At 33.2% G+C, this 20108-nt stretch overlaps 1 protein-coding gene and 1 long non-coding RNA gene across 2 annotated transcripts; one reads left to right on the top strand and one right to left on the bottom strand.

The window, feature by feature from the left end:
* The first annotated feature begins 3511 nt into the window (after positions 1 to 3511).
* LOC110935765 lies at positions 3512 to 4308 on the top strand. Its single transcript, XR_002589435.2, has 2 exons — positions 3512 to 3686; positions 4051 to 4308. It is a non-coding gene; the product is annotated as an uncharacterized LOC110935765 (long non-coding RNA).
* A 9707-nt stretch (positions 4309 to 14015) lies between these two features.
* LOC110864209 (protein indeterminate-domain 12) lies at positions 14016 to 18473 on the bottom strand. Its single transcript, XM_022113241.2, has 3 exons — positions 18035 to 18473; positions 17001 to 17400; positions 14016 to 15071 (listed from the first exon to the last, which is right to left on the bottom strand). The coding sequence occupies exons 1-3, from the start codon at positions 18264 to 18266 to the stop codon at positions 14294 to 14296; spliced, it is 1410 nt and encodes a 469-aa protein (XP_021968933.1). The 5' UTR covers positions 18267 to 18473; the 3' UTR covers positions 14016 to 14293.
* Between the last annotated feature and the right edge of the window lie 1635 nt (positions 18474 to 20108).

Below are 20108 nucleotides of genomic sequence, written 5' to 3'. Positions count from 1 at the left end.
GTTAAGCTGAAAAGATAAAAAGTTTTGGGTTAAAAATTATAACCCAAATAGTTTTGGGTTAAAAATAATACATCTAATACTTTTGGACTAAAAGTATAAAATCAACATTTTTTTTAGGAAACTCCCCAAACATGATGTACAACCCATAATGCAAAAAAAAAGTTGATAATTTATAGTGTGTAAATATTGCATTCTACCATATGGAAAACAGTTTGGACGGTGATGAAATAGTACTGACCGTAAATCATAAAAAATAACTATATCCCAACCCAGAAAAAACTCCAGCACCAGTTTGGGTAGTGGGCTTCACTTCTAAGATTTAAGGGCTAACAATTGGATAGTGTTAGTGGGCTTTTTAATTTTTGTGTTTTTAGTTTAATGGGCTTTTTAATATTTGTGTTTTTAGTTTAATTTAGATAAACTGGATTGGAGGAAAATAAAAAATGTTTGAAACAGAACTAAGTTTTCATTGGAAAAAATGTTAATGTCATTACTATAATAGACTTTCACTACATGAAAATACCATCATCAATTAATGATTTCAAGGTTATAGTAAAACTTATAATTTTGTTTTCATTTGAAACGTTTTTTGATAAATGATTAGATATATACATAGGCACACAAGAATTGACGAGTTTAAATAAAAACACAGTTAAATCAACAAAATTCCAAAGATATCTTTTATATATTGATCATGCAATACAAGTGTGCACTACAGAATAAACTCACTACCTTTTTTTTTTTTATCATCAGTTAGACTCTTATATAATATATAATGCTATAAAAACTGGCCGAGTTACATCAATATCACAGGTAAGCGAGCAACAAGCTGCGGCGCTACCCCTTTCTGAATAGCAAACCCTAGCCTATTAAAGACGAACCCCTGCCCTCCTGTTGATGAGCAACTGTTATGGACAACCTTTTGGACCCTAGTCAACAAACGGATAGCTTCTGAAGCTAGGGAGCCAAAGGTGTCGAAGGCGAAGGGGACAAATGCATGTTGGTTATCAGCAGAGGATTTAGCGTGTTTATCCACCTTTTTTGATTCCGCTTTCCTTATAGCTTGTCCTGCTACAAACCCGCTTTCCCTTAAACCAGCTAAGGGGGAGACTCCTGTGAGATCCACACAAGCATATTTCCCTCCCGCCCAGCCAAGCCAAAGACGAGCAGATCCGCTGGTCTCAATGTATATCTCCCTTCCATGGGATCTGTAAGGAAATTCACAGGGGCCTCCTTCTTGGCAGAAATCCCCGCTCTCCTCAAGATGTCCCCTAAAACATCCCTCACCCAGTCATGCCGATATTTGAAACCAAGGAGCTCCTTACAATGAACAGCAGGGACGATGTCGATTTCAAAAGCCGTAACTTGTTCGACGTTTGGTTTCCAAATTGCCGCCCATAATCAAAAGGTGTATTTTGTTGTTATAGGTCTTGGGCTAATCTTTGTTATTTACTAATTAGGTCTCCTTTCAATTCTATTATTATTAATTTGTGCTTATTTATTCATTCGCACTTAATTATTCTATAAGTTTTGGGTTGTAAAATGTTTGGGCTTATAAAAATTGGGATTTTAGTAATATCAAGTATCCAATTTTTTTGTTAGGAATATCCTCGTATTTTTAGGGGTATCCTTAGTATAAAAATTATCCTTAGTATAAAAAAAAAACACGAAGAATACGGGTTTGAGCCGCCTAATACACTAGTTCCGCCCCTGATTCCAACCCTCTTGTTTAGGATGAGCGACAAACAAGAATCTTGGTACACAAACAAACGTCTTACTAACCTCAACGATGGAATGACACTTTAAGAGCATCCATAACACAAGAAAAGGAGCTTGATCCAGTTATCAGGTCCGGGCTGTTAGCATAATAAGTTTTTAGGTTAACTGGAGCTAGCTTCCCTGTTTATTATCTTGCTTTCCTTTTTTTTTTCATTGCATACTTTTCTCTAATAATAAACCTTAGCCGTATTCTCTGTATACTATATCATCGTGTTCACTTGTTTAACTTTAATCGAACAAACGATCTAATACAAACTTTTAAATGAACAAAGTTTTCTTATTTGTGTTCGTTCATTAAGAAATGAACGTGTTCGTGTATTTTTATGTTGGTTCGTTAATATAGTATAAACGAATGGTTTACGAACGAGCATAACTAAACATAGATGAATGAACTTAACTAAGCTAATATCAACTAAAAGTAAGTATAAATAACAATGTGTTGGGCTAAAAAAATTAATATAACTAGACTAAATTGTAATAGGTGATATTTTAATTTCATAAAACTACACTAAGTTCTAATGGTTTGGGATTAACACACAACTTCATAAGTGCAATTTTCAACAATTTTTGTTGATATCATATAATTGTGTCTGCCTTCACTTAAAAACATTTCCAACAATGTTCATATATGTTAATGCAAGTCTCCAGTTCCAAAATCACTTTACTCTTCTCACCCTTATATGTAATATTATTCTGGATTAGTTTTAACAAATTTTATCCGTCGTTTTCCTCGTTAATTAAATATATTATGGCATAAAATGACGATTATACCCTTCATTTAAATGAGGAAAACGACAAAAAAGAGAGAAGTTAACAAAAAATTCTAACCCAGTTAGCCAATTGGATGAAGATGACAACAAAATTGAAACCTCAAGACCATATACAAAATGTTTCATTTTTGAACTAAAGTGGCCTAAACTCAGGATCATTTTGGCATTTTACTCTATTATTTGAGATAGTGGGCCCAAGAATACAGTGAACTTGGGCTGGTACCACATGTAATATGATCCAGTGCTAATATTTTATGGGCCAATATTGATCCACTCATCTTACAGATACTTTTCATTGCCATACACATGACTTCTGTTCTCATCTTTCACTACTTTGTTAGTTTATGTTGTTTATCATTTTGACTTGATAATTAAATCATCATCATCATCATTATATCCCACCAATAGCAAAGCTAAGGTAGGGTCTGAGCAGGGTGAGATGTAGATAGCCTTACCTCTACCGCATAGGAATAGAGAGACTGCTTCCAATGAGACCCCCAGCTCGATAGTAGTTTTGCATCAAGCCTTGGACATAAGGCACATAACACTCGGCCATTAAGACAAATGCCGATTAGTGCATGTGCTCCGTTTTCTTTCGGCTATCAATGCCACCACTTGATGCATGATTAACCATCCCCTCTTTTAATGTTATTTTCACGAAATTGGTAAAATAACGTTAAAATTGGTGCACTTTCACTTTTGCCCCCGAGCGCCCACACATATATACATTATATGAGCATACCGCAAGCAGGGCGCCTGACTTGATAATTAAATACATACCCTTTAACATTATGCTGTCAGCTGTTGCTTACTTGCTTTGTGTTTTTAATATCAGTAACAAAGAATATACATTAATAATTCTTTAGATGTATTAATGTAGAAAACACAGTAGTAACTAGTAACAAAGAAGTTTGTCTTCATTCCACCTTTTTGAACTTTGTTTCCTTGTATTTTTTGTTCTAGATAAGGTTGGACAATTCTTTTGTTCTGATTCTCATGCTTACAAGTTGCAAGAACTGTAATCTAGCACACATCTCCTACGATATATTTGATGAACAACTCGATTTCATCATGAATGAACTTCTTAAAAGGAAAGTCTTTTGCATGCTAGGCACGGAACAATCTTTCGAATACATGGTATGTTGCCAATTCCTTCCTATGTTGCATTATCTTTTTTTTTTTTTTTTACTTTTGGTGGTTGGTATTCGTTTCTTCAGGTAGTTTTCGTCGATTTACTTTAAACAGAAGGTTAAAAGAACTTAACCTTGTAGTGAATTCTTGCTTTTTCTTGTTGGATGGACTTGTAGACACTTCCTTATTCCTTCAAACTATGACTTAAATTCAACAAGAAAACCACACTGCAGTTCATGTACTTTAGCAAAATATGTCCATGTTCACCAAAAGCAAATCATCATTAAATTCTAAAGCAATCTTGATCACGACAGGCTTTATCAACAACACGTCCAGTACACATTCTAACGTGCTTTATATCGTGTTGCAGGCATTCAAGACTCAGGTACTCATTACAGCGAATTTCGGGAGGTAAAGTTCAGTAGCCCAGAATTTATAAGTGGAATGTGACATCTGTTGATACCGACGTCTTTAAAGAAATTGGTCCCTCAAGTGGTCTCAAGTTGTAAATCGATTCTCACAGGTGTTGTTAACCTTTTGTTTTCTCTGAGAGTAGAGTTAGTTTTGTATCATCTCCATACATTTTTTTTGTACTTTTGACTGTTTATATTCTTCTCTTTTTCCTCAACTCATGATTGATGATGATACATAGAAATTTTGCATTATATTAGATTTATAGGACCATAGATTTGTTTTACACATCAATGGATATGGTAGTATATTTTTCCTAATTTAATTATACATATGAAACAATGATTACTAAATTATATATTTTCTTAGAAAGTTTCTGCTGAATATATAATTGAAATTGAAATAATATTAATGAGCATGTATTAATGATAGAGAGTCATTTATTCCCTATAAATAGGGGATTAATCTAATCATTAGGCAGGGAGAAATAATATTTGGTGAGAATCTCACAATATAAGGGGATTAACCTAATATCATTCACCGTGAGAGCGTTAAGAACCAAACAAGTTCATAGAATTAGGCCTATAAATGAACCGAATGAACACGAACATATAACCGAATATATTTTTTTTGTTCATGTTCGTTTATTAAGAAAATGGTCATGTTTGTGTTTATTTATGTTCGTTCGTTTAAAACCTAAATGAATAGTGTTTTCTAACGTAAACGAACATAATTCAACAAACAATGAATAACACAAATGAACATACTTGACTAAACATAAACAAACATAAAGTAATTTTTTTTATATAAATTAGTGATTACTTACGATAAATTTCATTGGAAAACTTATTTTTATTACTAGAATGCCCAATTACCAATTAGATATATTTATATAAGTAGTAGAAAGTTACATTTAGTTTAATATTTATATGAATATAACTATGTATGTATTTAAATTGAAACGAACATAAATGAACGGACATAAACAAATGTAAATAACTGAACATATTATGTTCGGATGTTCACAGACATAAATGAATAAACAAAATGTGTGTTCATGTTCGTTCATTTAGTGGGGCGTTTGTATCTGGTCCTGGGGGGGGGGGGGGGGGGGGTTGTATCTGTGTTTTCCAAATGATTATTGTGATCTGAAGTTACAGATTATTAGTTGTTCAAAGCTGAGGACAGGTATATAAATTTTACATTGTGCTCAGTTTTTTAAAGAAGCAACTTCAAATGTTAATAATCAGTTTAATTTTGTTGAATTTAGTATATGATAACTTGAAAATATGAACACCTCAGGATGACCCAGGCCACATTTACACTCACTGCACTCGGCCACTTGTCGTTTTCCTGTCTTTTATGGTGGGTCGTCTCGTGTTATATTCCTCTTTAACTTTTCTTTTCGCAACTACTTCCATTATCTATTCAGGCTTTCGAAATATACACGTAATTATATCCAGATTCAAGTACTTAAAGTTGTGCAGTTTGCAAAAAAAAAAAAAAAAAAAAAAAGCAGTTGGTAATTATTGTAGAAAAAAAAGTAGAAAAATTGTGGATTGAGATTCCATCATCTTGAAGAATGAAATGAAGTGCAAGTTTTGTTACATAAAGAAAGAAAGAAAGAAAGAAAGAGTACATAAAACTTTTGGTTTGTCTGGTTAATATACAGTCTTTATTGTAGGCAGATAGTATGTAATGTACCTTAACATATGTATACTTTCTAAAAGCTTTGCATGCATGTCCCATGAAACCCACATTCTTCTTTCTTTAACTTCTCATAGGACCACTATTCCACCCTCAATATGCTCTTCTTTTACACCATTTTTTTGAACATGGGCTGGGCCGGGCCGGGTTGACCCAAATCACAGCTTGTACAAAATTTTTTGATTTTTTAATAATTTTATAATGTACGAGATATGATTTCGAAAGTTATATTCCCATCTTTTACATCGTACTTTGAACATGGGTCGGGTCGACCCAAAACACTGTCTGTGTCTCTGTACAATTTTTTTATGATTAACAAAGTTGTACTATCTATGTAACAATCTATTTTTTTTTTATAAAAGAGTAAATTATGATTTTGGCCCCTGTGGTTTTTTCACTTTAACCTTATCAGCCCAAAAAAGAATTGTTTTTATTGGAAATACTCAAGGTTTTTTTTTTTTAAATTTATTTATTAAACGGGGTAGATATGGTTGTAACAAGTAAATTGACATAAATGCCCCTCATATGAGAGGCACATGACCAGTTATTAACCAAGTAAATGGACGGGGATAGTGAGAGAGGCTAAAAGGGTTAGAAAACATGACATTAGAGGTTTAGATGTCAAAAGATTCTCTTTTAGACTAATAAGATTAAAGTGAAATAACCACAGAGGCCAAAATCGTATTTTACTCTTAAGAAAATGATTTAAGAGCTTTCAATGCATTACCTATAAAACTTTAAAGTGACTTGACCTTTTTTTCTTATTTCTTTAAGTATAGACAACCCGAATCGACACATTTGTCAGTAAATGAGTCGAAACAGCCAGCTCTAGGTGTATTTATCAAAATTGTACTTTTCGCTCTCTCTAGAGTTTATCTATAATCATGGATGTTGAAACGTTATATCTAGCCACAATACAACACGTTGATGCACAAAGAGAGGCGAAAATGACACTCTGACACGCTAACGCCATGTAAAATGGATTCGTATTCGATTTGTGGGTCACCCTGGCGAGCACTCGAGTGCACGGAATTTAAGAAAGAATTATCTCCCAAGAATTTGTGATGGTTTCAATAGCCGTTGACATTTTGGTACATTCCCACTCTTTAATTCTCTTCTTTCATTTTCCTGTTATCCTTTTGATCTTGTTGCCACTAATCAATCTCATTCTCACCGGACCACCACTTAGTTCCTTTACATGCTCACGCTTACCACAGGTTTTTATCTTACCTTAGCCTTTATAAAAGGCTATGTTACTTTGATATTTAGTTGATTTTCTTTACCATGTTTTTGACTTTTAACTGCTTGTGTTTAAAATGTCTTGTTTTACTATATAGATTCGCTCGTGGGACCGTGGGATCGTTGGACGTCCTGTTCGACATATATTGATGAAAATTTTGAGCTGAATCGCTAACTACAGTTTCAGGAAATGACATATTAAATTGGCTACGTTGGGTGGGCGGCTGGGCCAACCTGTTTACAGATTTGGTGGTTTAACGGTTTGGTTTTGATGGTTTGAGCGGATTCTTTTTTATTTTTTTAAAAATCTTTGTTTGTTTGAAAAAGTTGTAAAATAATCTTGATTTATAATAATAATAATACATATAAACATACACATACACATACACATATACATACATAGCTTCGTAATTTAAAAATATAAAAATGATATAAATCGTAAAAGTTAATCGACTAATTCCATGTTCAGATCGGATCAAACCACTAACCCGGCAAACCGTCAAAACCAAACCCTGACCCGAATCGTTTAGGTATCAAACCGAAAGGTTTGGAAGGTTCGGTTATTTTGAACATTTTACTATGATTATGGATCACGATTCTAAATCTTTTCTTCGACCATGTCTTTTGTGTTATTTTACTATTTTTGTTTAAAGTTCTTAAATGAAAGAATCTATTAATTGTAAATTAACATTCCTATACCTTGTATCAGTTGAATTATTTTTGTTTATATAAGCTAAAAAACTAAATATAATGATTTGAGTAAATTCAAGAAACTTCCCAACAAAAAAAAGAGAAAAAAAGGGGCATGAAAAATGTGAAACCATTGGGAGTGGTCATTTGTAAATTCCATGGCTCAAAAGGGTCTTTCTTGGTCTCTACAGGGGTACTTTCGTCATTTCCAATGCTACTCATGAAAAACTTTAAACTAAAGAAGGTCGTTCTGTATTTACTTTTTTATGGTTTATCCAAATATTTTGTAACATTATATCGTGAAAATATCTTTTGTTTTTTCTTAAATGAGTTGGGTGTTGATGGAAAAAATCTTTATTAAAATGGGTATAGGGGTGCAAACGAGCTGAGCGGCTCGCGAGCTACTCGAGATCGGCTCGAGAAAAAACTCGAAACGAGCCGAGCCGAGTTTAAGCCTAAAGTAAAGCTCGTTTGTTTATCGAGCCCGAGTTCGAGCCTTGCATGTGAAGCTCGTTAGGCTCGTCGAGCCTTAGTGTAAACGAGCTTATTTAAACTTGTTTACAAGCCGAGCTCGAACCTAAAAATAAGCTTATTTAGTAAACGAGTCCGAGCCCGAGCTTCACTTATCGAGATCGCGAGCCTAAAAAGTCTATTATTTAATATATTAATTAATAGTTAATAAACGAGCCCGAGCCGAGCTCAAGCTTGAGAAAATACCAACGAGCCAAGCTCGAGCTTTGAAAACAAAGCTCGAATCAAGCTGAGCTCGAGCCCGAGCTCTCATAAGTTAATCGAGCTCAGGCTCGGCTCGTTTGCACCCTAAATAGGTGGTTTAAAAAATATTTACCAAAATTAGTTTTTTTCTAACAAAAACTTGCTTCCTCTCCTAATCTAATTGGATAAAACAAAATTTAATGATAACTAATACAATATTATTATTATCTAATAATAATAATAATAATAATAATAATAATTATTATTATTATTATTATTATTACTATTATTATTATTATTATTTTACCTTTGTTTTTCCATTTGATGTTTTCGTGCCTGTAATTTTTTTTAATTTGGCTTTAAAAAAGTAAGTTTTCCATTTACTCTATGTACTGATATTATTACACTATTTATATGCACTAAGCTAAAAGATATTATTTTTCACCATACATATATTAAGTATATTCACATTCACAATATAAATAACAACATAACAAGAAAATACTAATTACTTACAAAAATATATAAATTATTTATAAAATTAAGCATATCTTATCATTCCAAATAATTCGTAGTCCGGATAGTTTAGCTATTGTATACTATAAATTAGTAACATTGTAAGGGTGAGAGGGACACTCCTCTCTTAGGGGAGTCCCCTCTCTTACACACACCCAATCAGCACGTGTCATGTCAACTCCCCTCTTAAGTCCCCATTTTGCACTCAAACGTTGGCATCACTCAACTCACACAATTATTTTTTTTTATAAAAAAAGAAGAAAAAAATATGATTGTTGGAAAAAGAGTGGACCCACATTAACAACAAATCACCTCCTCTCTCTCTCTCCTCTCTCTCATGCGGTAACTACACCCCGATCTTGGTCACCGAATTCACTCACCGCGAGGATGGCGACGGTGTTCGCGCTCGGGGAATGGGGTCACCGCTTGCCTCCCCGCATAGTGCCCAGTACCCCCTAATGCATCATAGTGTTGTAATTCATGCATAATGAGTTTTTCAAAAAAATAAATTTTATTTTCCACTTTAAACCCTATAAATTAGTAACATTGTAATAGATCATAGTGTTGTAATTCATACATAGTGAGTTTTTCAATAAATAAATTTTATTTTTCACTTTAAACCCTATAAATTAGTAACATTGTAATGCATCATAGTGTTGTAATTCATGCATAATGAGTTTTTCAAAAAAATAAATTTTATTTTCCACTTTAAACCCTATAAATTAGTAATATTGTAATAGATCATAGTGTTGTAATTCATACATAGTGAGTTTTTCAATAAATAAATTTTATTTTTCACTTTAAACCCTATAAATTAGTAACATTGTAATGCATCATAGTGTTGTAATTCATGCATGGTGAGTTTTTCAAAAAATAAATTTTATTTTTCACTTTAAACCCAAAGCTTTTCATCTTTTATATTCTAACCCTTTTGATTTTTTTTTTTACTTTTGACCCAATGATTTTTTTTTTTTTTTTTTTTTTTGCAATTTAACTCCAAGACTTTTTTATTTTCAACGTTGATCACCATACTATTCATCTTTCGCAAGTTTTTCGTTTTACGTTTTCTTTTAAATTTTGTGAGTTAACGCGCCACAATGTACGTGTGGGGTTCAACGTTTTTTCCCGTTTAACAGGCCCGTCGCAACGCGCCAATTTTTTCCATTTGATAAATTCGTATCTTTCGCAAGTTTTTCGTTTTACGTTTTCTTTTAAATTTTCTTTTAAATTTTGTGAGTTAACGTGCCACAATGTACGTGTGGGGTTCAACGTTTTTATCTCATTATGCATTAATTTGTTTATGAACTTCAACTAGAACTGGAGTGATTAATAAAGTTGTTTTTATTAATTCTTTTGCTTGAGCTGTAAGCTTTGGAAAAAAAAATCATAGGTCAAACAATGCTATTTAATCTTATGTAAATTAGTTTGTAAAATAAAATCAAGTTCTAAAGCTTCTCACCAAAAGTTTTTGTTCAATTTTAGTCAATTTAAAAGAAATATTGTAAAAATGTTTCTTATTACATTCTCTAAACTATTTTAAAAATTATCCTATATATTAATTCTCCAACTATTTGAATAGTAACAACTATTTGAACAGTAACAAATAAAAAAATAGCATTATCCTAATAATTGAAGAAAGCACCTGAAGAAGCAATGAAACCACATGGCATGGAATAGTATCACCCGGTCATTGGTTCAAATGGGCGGTCGCCCCTTACCGATTGGACCAACCAGTTTATTATTTTATACACTCTTTAAAATTACGTTTTTGCCCTGGATTAGTGTTTCTCTGCCATTGGTTCAAATGGGCGGCGAGCAATACCCATTGAACCAACCAGTTTATTATTTTATATCCACTTTAAAATTACGTTTTTGCCCTCAGTTAAAAAATACGGTTTTGCCTCAACTTCAAAATACATTTACCCTTTTGCCCCGAGCTAAAAAATATGATTTCGCTCTCGGTAAAAAAATTACGCTTTTACCCTCAGCCAAAATTACGTTTTCACCCAAGTTTAAAATAACATTTTGTTTTTCCCCCGGCTCAAAATTACGATTTTACACCGGTTTATTATTTTATATCTACTTTAAAATTACGGTTTTGCCTACAGTTTAAAATTACGTATTTACCCACAGTTCAAAATAAATTTATGTTTTTGCCCCCAGCTAAAATTTACGAATTTCCCCTCGGTTCAAAATTACAATATCACTCTCAATTCAAAATTATGTTTTTACCCCTAGTGCAAAATAAAAATATGGTTTTCCCCTACCTAAAAATTAGGATTTTACCCTCGGGAATTTTTTTTTGATTTTTCCCTTAAGTAAAAATAAAAATATGACTTTGCCCACAACTAAAAATCGTGTCAAAGAGCTGACTAACACTCTTTTTACTTTTTATTTCTTGCAAAACTATAGTACTGTTTTTTTAATTGGTTGAGAATTATTCGGCCATCACCCCACAACGCGGGCAGGGCATAACCTAGTGTACTTAAAAATACTAGTTTTTTTTTACTATCGTCGCGTTGCGGCGAACGTCTTTTATTGTTTAGTCTGTGTTTACATGTGTTTTGAAATCAATACAAGCGTGTTGCGCACGAAACCGTTCACAAGAATAAAAAGAAAATATAGGAAAAAACACTCAAAGATAACCAAAAGAAAATCAACCAAAAAGTTGTATGGCAATAATGTTGTTCGTATGAAACCTGTGGTCAGAGATGAGCAAATGATACTGGGTACCGGTACCGAATTTCCTAAACTGAAATATCTTAAGTACCAATTCGGTACGACTTTTGTCGTTTCTGCTACCGGTTCGCTACCGTTTTTTACCTTCATATATAGGTACCGTAACTGGTATTTTCGGTACCAGTACCGATTCAGTATTGGTTGGCACCGAGCTCATCACTACCTCTGAAACTAAAAAAAGAAATCATTAAAAAAGTTGGAAAAAATCAACAAAAAAAGTTGCACGATACCGTTGTTGTTCGTACGACACCCGTGATCAGGGATGAGCAAATGGTACCGGGTAGCAGTACCGAATTTTCCAAACTAAAAGATTTTCAAAATCAATTCGATACCGATTTTTGGTGTTTTCTGTACCAGACTGGTATCGGTTTTTACCCTCATGTACCGATAACCGTATCGGTATTTACGATACCAGTACCAGTTAACATAAATTTATCTAACTTAAAAAGTAAAGAAGATAATAAAAATAATAAAAAAAACTATATTTATTATTATAACCTTTTCTAGTTACGGTTCAAAACATTGTCTTTTTCTACTTAGACTATAGGGTATGGGGCGGAGGTTGGGGCGTGGGTTGGAGAGAAACGCCCAAATCACCACCCCGGGTGGGCTCGGGTTTGAGCGTGGCCCCTTGGGCGGGAGTTTAAGGCCGACCCTGGGGCATGCGAGCGATCCTATGTGGCCGGCTCTTATTGGCTTGTTGGCTAGGGCATAACGAACCATTTTTTATTTTAATACACCTGGCAAAGCCACGCCGGGCTAGCCACACCCCACCATACCCCACGGACACGTCACTCACCAGTGGGGGGGGGGGCTCGAACTCCACGTGTCAACCCATGCCGTAAACCCCCGCCCCACCTGGCCAAGCCACGCCGGGCTAGCCACGCCCCATCATACCCGACGGACACGTCACTCACCAGTGTGGGGCTCGAACTCCACGTGTCAACCCATGCCGTACACCCCTGCCCAACCATACCCTACGATCTTACTATTCAAAACATTGCTTTTTTTAATATACTTATTATATTATATTATTATTGTTAATGTTCAAATCATTCACTTTTTAATATATAGAAGAATATGTAGTTAAAACAATAGTAAAACAAAATGTTTCTAAAAAGTTTTTTTTTTTTAAATCTATATCTAAAATATTGAAAACCTGTCTATTAAAAAATTCACTAAAACTTGTTTAAGAAAACATCTTTAGAGGAATTTAAAAAAACTTTTAATAAAATATCATAATATATGGGTATGATTTCTTTTTAATTTTAATCAATCATTTATAAAAGCCTAATATTAATTAGTAAATAGCAATACCCTAATTTCTTAAGTTAATATTGAATTAGGTTAGAGAGACAAACAAATTACAAAAGACTAGTTAAAAACATGGAAAAACACCCATTTTGGTAAATATTTTTCAAATCATCCATTTTGGTAAATACTTTTTCCGCCAACACTCATTTAGAAAAAAACTTGGTGAAAAAGATCCGTAAATAATTAATATTTTTAATTTGTCACATTTTTTTTCTATGTATTTTTCTTTGATTTTACGTATATTATCTTATTTTTAAGCATGCACTTTTAACGGTGGATATGGACCGTAAATGATAACTAATTTAGGGTTAGCAGTCTAAACAACTTAGGAGCTGTTTGTTTACCTCTTAATGAGGCTCTTAATGGTTCAGATTTCTTACTGGTTCAACACTTAATGGTTCAGACTGTTTGTTTCACGCACAGATGTCTGAATGGTTTAGACATTTGCCTCTAAATGGTTAAGATTTATAAAGAGTCTGAATGGTTAAGACCTCTAATATGAATTGGTCAGACATTTGCCTCTGAATGGTTAAACATTATACAGGCTCTTAATGGTTCAGCACTTAATGGTTCAGACCTCTTACTGGTTCAGCACTTAACCATTCAGATGATGCCAAACAACCCCTTAATAAACCGGTCATTCTAAGGTTCATATATTAAACTTGTTTAATTAAACAAGTTGATAGTCTAACTTGCTAACCCGTCTATGACGTGTTTTAACTTTTATCCATTTTACAACCCCTAAATTGTGAACCTGCTGACACATTTAGATAAATGAGTTGTGTTTGAGTTACACAATTTAAATGTGTACGGGTTATGATTTATGTTTATGAATTTTGACACAAATAAAAATATAGGCAAAGTGCTTGTTAAATAATTCAACATGTTCACCCGACACGATTGCCACCAGTACCTCTATCAATTTGCGTAAAAGTGTGATAATTGTATTATACGCCCCTTGTCAAATTTAGACACATGAATGCTTTTTTTACTGGATATAATAACTGAAGTAATTTGAGAAACAATTCACATTATAAAAGCACAAACTAAAATGATGTTTAAATTCAAGAAAACTCCCAACAAAAAAGAAATAACGACCATGAATAATATGTGAAAATTTGAAACGGGAGTAGGCACTTGTAACTTGTCTCCATAAGCTCAAAACTCAAAAGGGTCTTTCTTGATCTTTCATGAGGGGTAATTTCGTCATTTCAATGCTTTTGGAATATTACCATTCTACCCTTTACGTCGAAAACCTTGCTTAACCACTTGTACATTCCGCTTTAACAGTTGCCCCACGCATCCGAACCACTTGTACCGAACCCTCCATCGGCCGGGATCTCTATACCCCCGGTGTACGTTAGCATACTCCTCACGTTCACGTTAGCCTCGACCCCACCATGGTGGTCAACCTCCTGATCGCCGGTCAACCCAAGAAAATCTCTAGTCAAACGGTCCGTTTTATGCCACGTGGCAATACTCCCTGACGTCATCCCCACGTGCTGGTGGTACCCCACAGAGCTTGTCACGTGACCCAACTCTCCCATATCCAAACCACTCATAGTTGACCCCACATGATCCACCACGTGACCCACCGTCGCCGCCTTTTGTAGTAGCGCGGTGGCGGAGAGGTGATGCGCCGGCGGTTGATGTACGTTGGTGCTGACGTGGAGACCGTGGAATGTTGCTGGCGCCCGTGAAATTATCCGGGTCGGGTCCGGGTCTTGGTAATAGGGCAAAGAAATGGTGGGAAGAAGGTGGTGGGTCGGGTGGGGGTGGTTGATGGTTTCGGGTTTGATTCGGGCCGAGTTGGGATCTTGGGTGGGGATCCAAGTAGGGTTTGGGTTTGGGTGGTTGTGATTGAAATGGAAAAGTGAAGTTGTGGAGTTTTGTGAACTTAGTTGAATGTTGAAGGGGGTATTTGTAACATTGTTGATAATTGAAGGGTGGTGGGTGTTAGGTATTGAAATTGAAGCTGCAGCTGCAGCTGCAGCTGAGAGTCTGGCAGTTTCTTCAGCTAAAGCATCACAGAAGGCTCTGTGAGTAATAAAGCTATCTTTCCTATACACCATAAATGTAGAAAGTTAATATTAGTACTTTACAATAAAATTTACACATTATTAAAAGATTAATTAGTAAATACTTTAAAATAAGTTGCATGATTAAATAACTTAGAAAAGAAAAAATAATAATAATAATAAAAGTATGTCACATTTTGATATAGTGTGTATATATATACTATAACATAATTAATTATAAAATGATAATAAATTATTATAAGATGGGTGTGAACCCTTATTATAAAAGTTCATGAATAGGATTCAAGCTTAAAAGTAAAAGACGAAATTTTCATCATTGTAACACTACTCATTTCCATAAATAACATGCAAATGTTTGTCCATTTCTGTGATTTTTCGAGACAATAATTCAATTTCTATGAGCATACACAGTGACACACTATTGGCTTAATTTTTAGAATGATTTTATATGTTATAATTGTAGTTTTGTCACAAATAAAATACTTATTAATACATTAGATAAACCATCAAACTCTATGCTAAAATGAACCATGATAACAATTAATGAATTAATATATCTCATTTTGTCATACTTTATTTACTTTTAATTTTCATACATGAACAATTATAAGATAGTATATAACAAACTACTAGTACAATCACTATAAACCTAAAATATTCATATATAAACTATGAGGATTTTAGAGTTTCCTGTTAACGACATACTCGACACTCATTATAACTTATTGAACGTACCCATGACCTAGCAAGAGTAACATACGATATTGTACATAACCTATACACATCTAGTAGTCGAACCAACTTAACTTAAAGCGTGCAACTTTCTTTTTGTTACATTTTAGAATTACATTCTAAAAGTATAGGCAAAAAAGGTAATTACAACTTTTTTTTGTTCAAATTATACTACTATATTAGATAAAAATGCTGTAAAAACAAAATGTATTTCTTCATAACACTATAAGGTAGTATAGGTTTTAATAAAAATGCTAGATTTGTGATTATGTAATCTGCATGCATACAAGCAGTGAATGATGATGATGTTTGCAGGTGATGAATAATTCATATATACGGAGTATAGGACTGGCTATATATATATAGCTTTCAGCATCAATGTTTATTATGCCATCAAAAGCAACAGAATAAACAGTGGGAGTAATAATCAGTTCTGCCAATCTGTCTTTAATGCATTTTAACACTTGTATCCATCAACATATTCCATGCAAAACGTACGCCATTTTTATGCACATGACACCAACAAAAGACTAGTAAAAACAGTTGCAAAAAAAGTAGATAAAATGAGTCAAATGAGTAAATGACCACCAAATTTAAACACATTGATCAATCTTTAGGACAAGATTTTAAAAAATGAACAAGTTTGTTTATAAAATATGAGTGATTTTGAACAAATTATGGGGATTTACAAGTGAATACCTAAGTAATTAACAGTTGAAAAGAGTTAATATATATATAATATTGCTTTTAAAAATGACAAAAGTAGATTAAATTTTGCATGATGACAAACTGGCTAACAACCATAACAACTTATGATAATAAAGGCTATGTAAACTTCAAAAGAATTGTTTTTGGAAGTTTTATGTTTGACTCGGTAGTTATACTAACAGGTAACAATGACGGAACCAGAATTTCATAGACGGGGCAACCGGCTACAATAGTAGGTACAACTCATGTTTTTTCTTAAAAAACACTAATATTGTATGCATTTAATTAATGGTAGATCAACAAAGCCTTTTGACCCCTCTTGTTCCACCCTTGGTTATACACATCATGAAAACTGAATTGACTAGGCGTCATCGTATGTTTACTAGAGGTCAATTAGAAGCAATGCTTTCATAACAGTCGTCTTACTGGTTCACTGGTTGGTTTCCGGTCTAACTAGCCGGTTCGGTCCGGTTATGAAAGCATTGATTAGAAGATATATATGAAAATTTACCTGGAGAAGAGGGTACCACAGTCACATCTATACTCCCTAGTGCCACAAGTTTTAGAATGTGCTTTCCAATCAGATTGAACTGCATAGATCTTAGAACACTTGTCACACTTCCACTTCTTTTCACCATGTTTTCTACAAAAGTGTTTCTTGATCCCAGTGAGATCCCCAAGAGCCCTAGAAGGGTGGTGGTGCACACAAGTAGGTTCAGGGCACACATAAGCTCTTTTCTTGACCTCATCTTTGTTGTTTCTTTGCTTCAGTTTCCATGGTAGGTTATGACCTCTTCTGTGAAGTTGCAAGTTTTGATCTCTCTGAAACCCTTTGTTGCAAATCTCACACACAAATCTGTTTGTTGCCATCAGTGTTTTTGGTGATAATGCTATCACTTCTGCATCTGGATCTTTTTTATTTTCCAAAATAAATAAAAAACACCATTAAACATAAACAAAAAGTTAATCAAGATTATAGAAATATGTGCTATTTTGTTTTAACAAAAAAAAATCTAGACCCTACTCTACGAGTGAGATATTAATTACGGTTACGTTTGTTTGTTTATTACATATATGTGTGTATACCTATAACCCATTGAAGATTAACAAGTCAAATAAGATCTTAGATCATCAAAACACAAACTTAATTCATTTTAATAATAATTTTTGTTTACCAAAATTTGGAAACTGATTTTAAGTTTTCTGTTGAGGACAAAGATTTTATATTTTGTAACTATCTACTTACAAAAAGTTGATTGGACCTATTGCACTTACTCACTAGGGAGCTGGTAGGTGAAGTCCCCTACAACTTTTGTAACTAGAAATTAAGTACAAAATCACTAATTACATATTTATGCAAGATATTGTAACTATCAATTTGCAAATTTAGTCTTTTTCTAGTTGATTTCTTGATCCAATACTGTATCGGTTAATAATAGTGGCGAATCCAGGAATTTACTTTAAGTTATTGAATTCGAATAACTAATTAGTGTCCATATTATTTATGAAGAGAAAATGAGTGATATTATATGTATATATATGTACCTGGATTTCCTGGGAGGTTTCTCTTTTTCTTGATCTTTTGAGGACTAGGGTAGAGATGATCATGTTCTTGAATATGACTTGAAATTGAAGAAAGTGTGATTGAAGGAGTGAACTGATCATGATGAATCTTGCTTGTAATCACAGGGGAAACAGTGCTGGTTGCAGCATCTTGATCAGATAAAGAAGTAGAGGTTTTATTGCTAGAAGAATAAACTGATGCTGAAAACATCATTTTTCAGGGTTTTCTTGATGAGATTTCAAGAAAATGAAAGAAGAAGAAGAAGCCAAGGGATGAAGAATCAAACAGAAGATAACTAATAAAACAAATGAAACAAACCCACTGCTTGCTTTTAAACAAGTAGCTTTCTTTTTTACTCTCTCTATATATATGAAAATTTTGTGAATATTTGTTGGAAAAAAGCCAAAAGATAATGAGGAAATTTTATTCTTAAATGAGAGGAGTCACTATCTATCTATGCTAGCTCTTGCTACTCCTTTTATTAGCTACCTCATGTGTCTTGCTTATTATTATCTTTCTGTTCGTCTCTATTTGCATGCAAATCAAAACCCTACAACTACAGATATTTGCATGTACACACATATAGATATATATATATATACACATGTATATATGTAGGCTTGTTTGTTTGTGTATATCTTCAATGTACTCATGTGGGTTCATAATTTTCTCTATAGTATATATTTATAACTCTCCTTTATAGTCACCAGAGTATCTACTTGAATATGTGTGTATATATTGCTAGAAAAAAAAAGCAAATCTAATTAATTCGTTTAATTTTTTAATCCGTGCTTCATAATTTTAAAATTTAATAATTATTACACACAAATGTGTATGTTTTTTTTTTTTTTTTTTTTTTTTGAAAAGCAATGTGTATGTTTATATATATAAAAATTTCCAAACAAATTTTATTAAATGTTTTAATTTTTAATCGTTTATTTACACATGTGTAGGTTATATAAACAAAACTTGCCATTTTTTTTTGAATTTCATAAGAGGCGAATAAATATTGCAGTATATATAAAGTAAAGAGTGGTTTTTTGATAAATACAGTTATTATGCATACATTTTTGGACTACCCCACGCTATAAAAGTGACAAGTCAATCTTATATAACGTTATACCACATTTATAAAAAAAAAAAAAAATATGTTAACAAAACAACGCAATATTTTTTGGACGGCTATGCATTCAAATAAAGAAAATTATATAAGAATAAGAATGACAAGTAAACGGGTAAAACAGTAAATGAAATAAACGTTAGTGAACACTTCGTTAACTGTTTGGCGGAAAGTTCGTTTACGTTCATTCATTTAATGGATGGACGGACATGAACAAATTATTTCGTTTGGTTAGATAAATGAACGGACACGAACAGATGTCTCGTTCATTCGATTATGTCTGTGAACGTTCGATAATGTGTTCGTAAACATTTGTTCATGTTCGTCTGTTTTATGTTGTTCACTAAAGATTTTTATGCATTAATTTATTTTATCTAAACTTTTTATATTCGTTAATTCTTATTTATTTTATTACCCACCCTGTTTATGCACCATTCCTCTTTCCTTCTCATTATTCACATCGATAAATACTATCAACGTCTGTTCAATGATGGGCTTCAAGGTCTAGCATCACTCCCTCCCGTGATCCACCTCTAGCCGCCACTAATTTTATATGTGTTCATGAACCGTTCGTGAACACATTCGTTTTCTTAATAAGCATACGAACAAATTATCTCGTTCTCCAAGTGTTTAGGAACCATTTATTAACACATTATTTTCTTAATGAATGAACACGAACAAGGTCTTGTTCATGTTCGTTCCTTTTATTTGCAGTCCTATAAACGAGCAACAAACTACTCCACAACTCTCTTTTGAATAACAAATCCATTTTTTTTTATGATTACATGTTTGATAAACGATGAAACTCGTCCAAAAATGTTGTAAATCATGTCACACTCTCTTTGTTTTCTATCATTTTTTTTCAATATAACTCTCAAAAACTTTGCATCAAAAACCTTTTCATTCAAAATCTTTTTTTGTATATTCATACACAC

This window comes from Helianthus annuus, chromosome 1, assembly GCF_002127325.2.
Source record: "Helianthus annuus cultivar XRQ/B chromosome 1, HanXRQr2.0-SUNRISE, whole genome shotgun sequence".
Classification (NCBI taxonomy): domain Eukaryota; kingdom Viridiplantae; phylum Streptophyta; class Magnoliopsida; order Asterales; family Asteraceae; genus Helianthus; species Helianthus annuus.
This window is presented reverse-complemented; position numbering and strand designations above follow the sequence as displayed.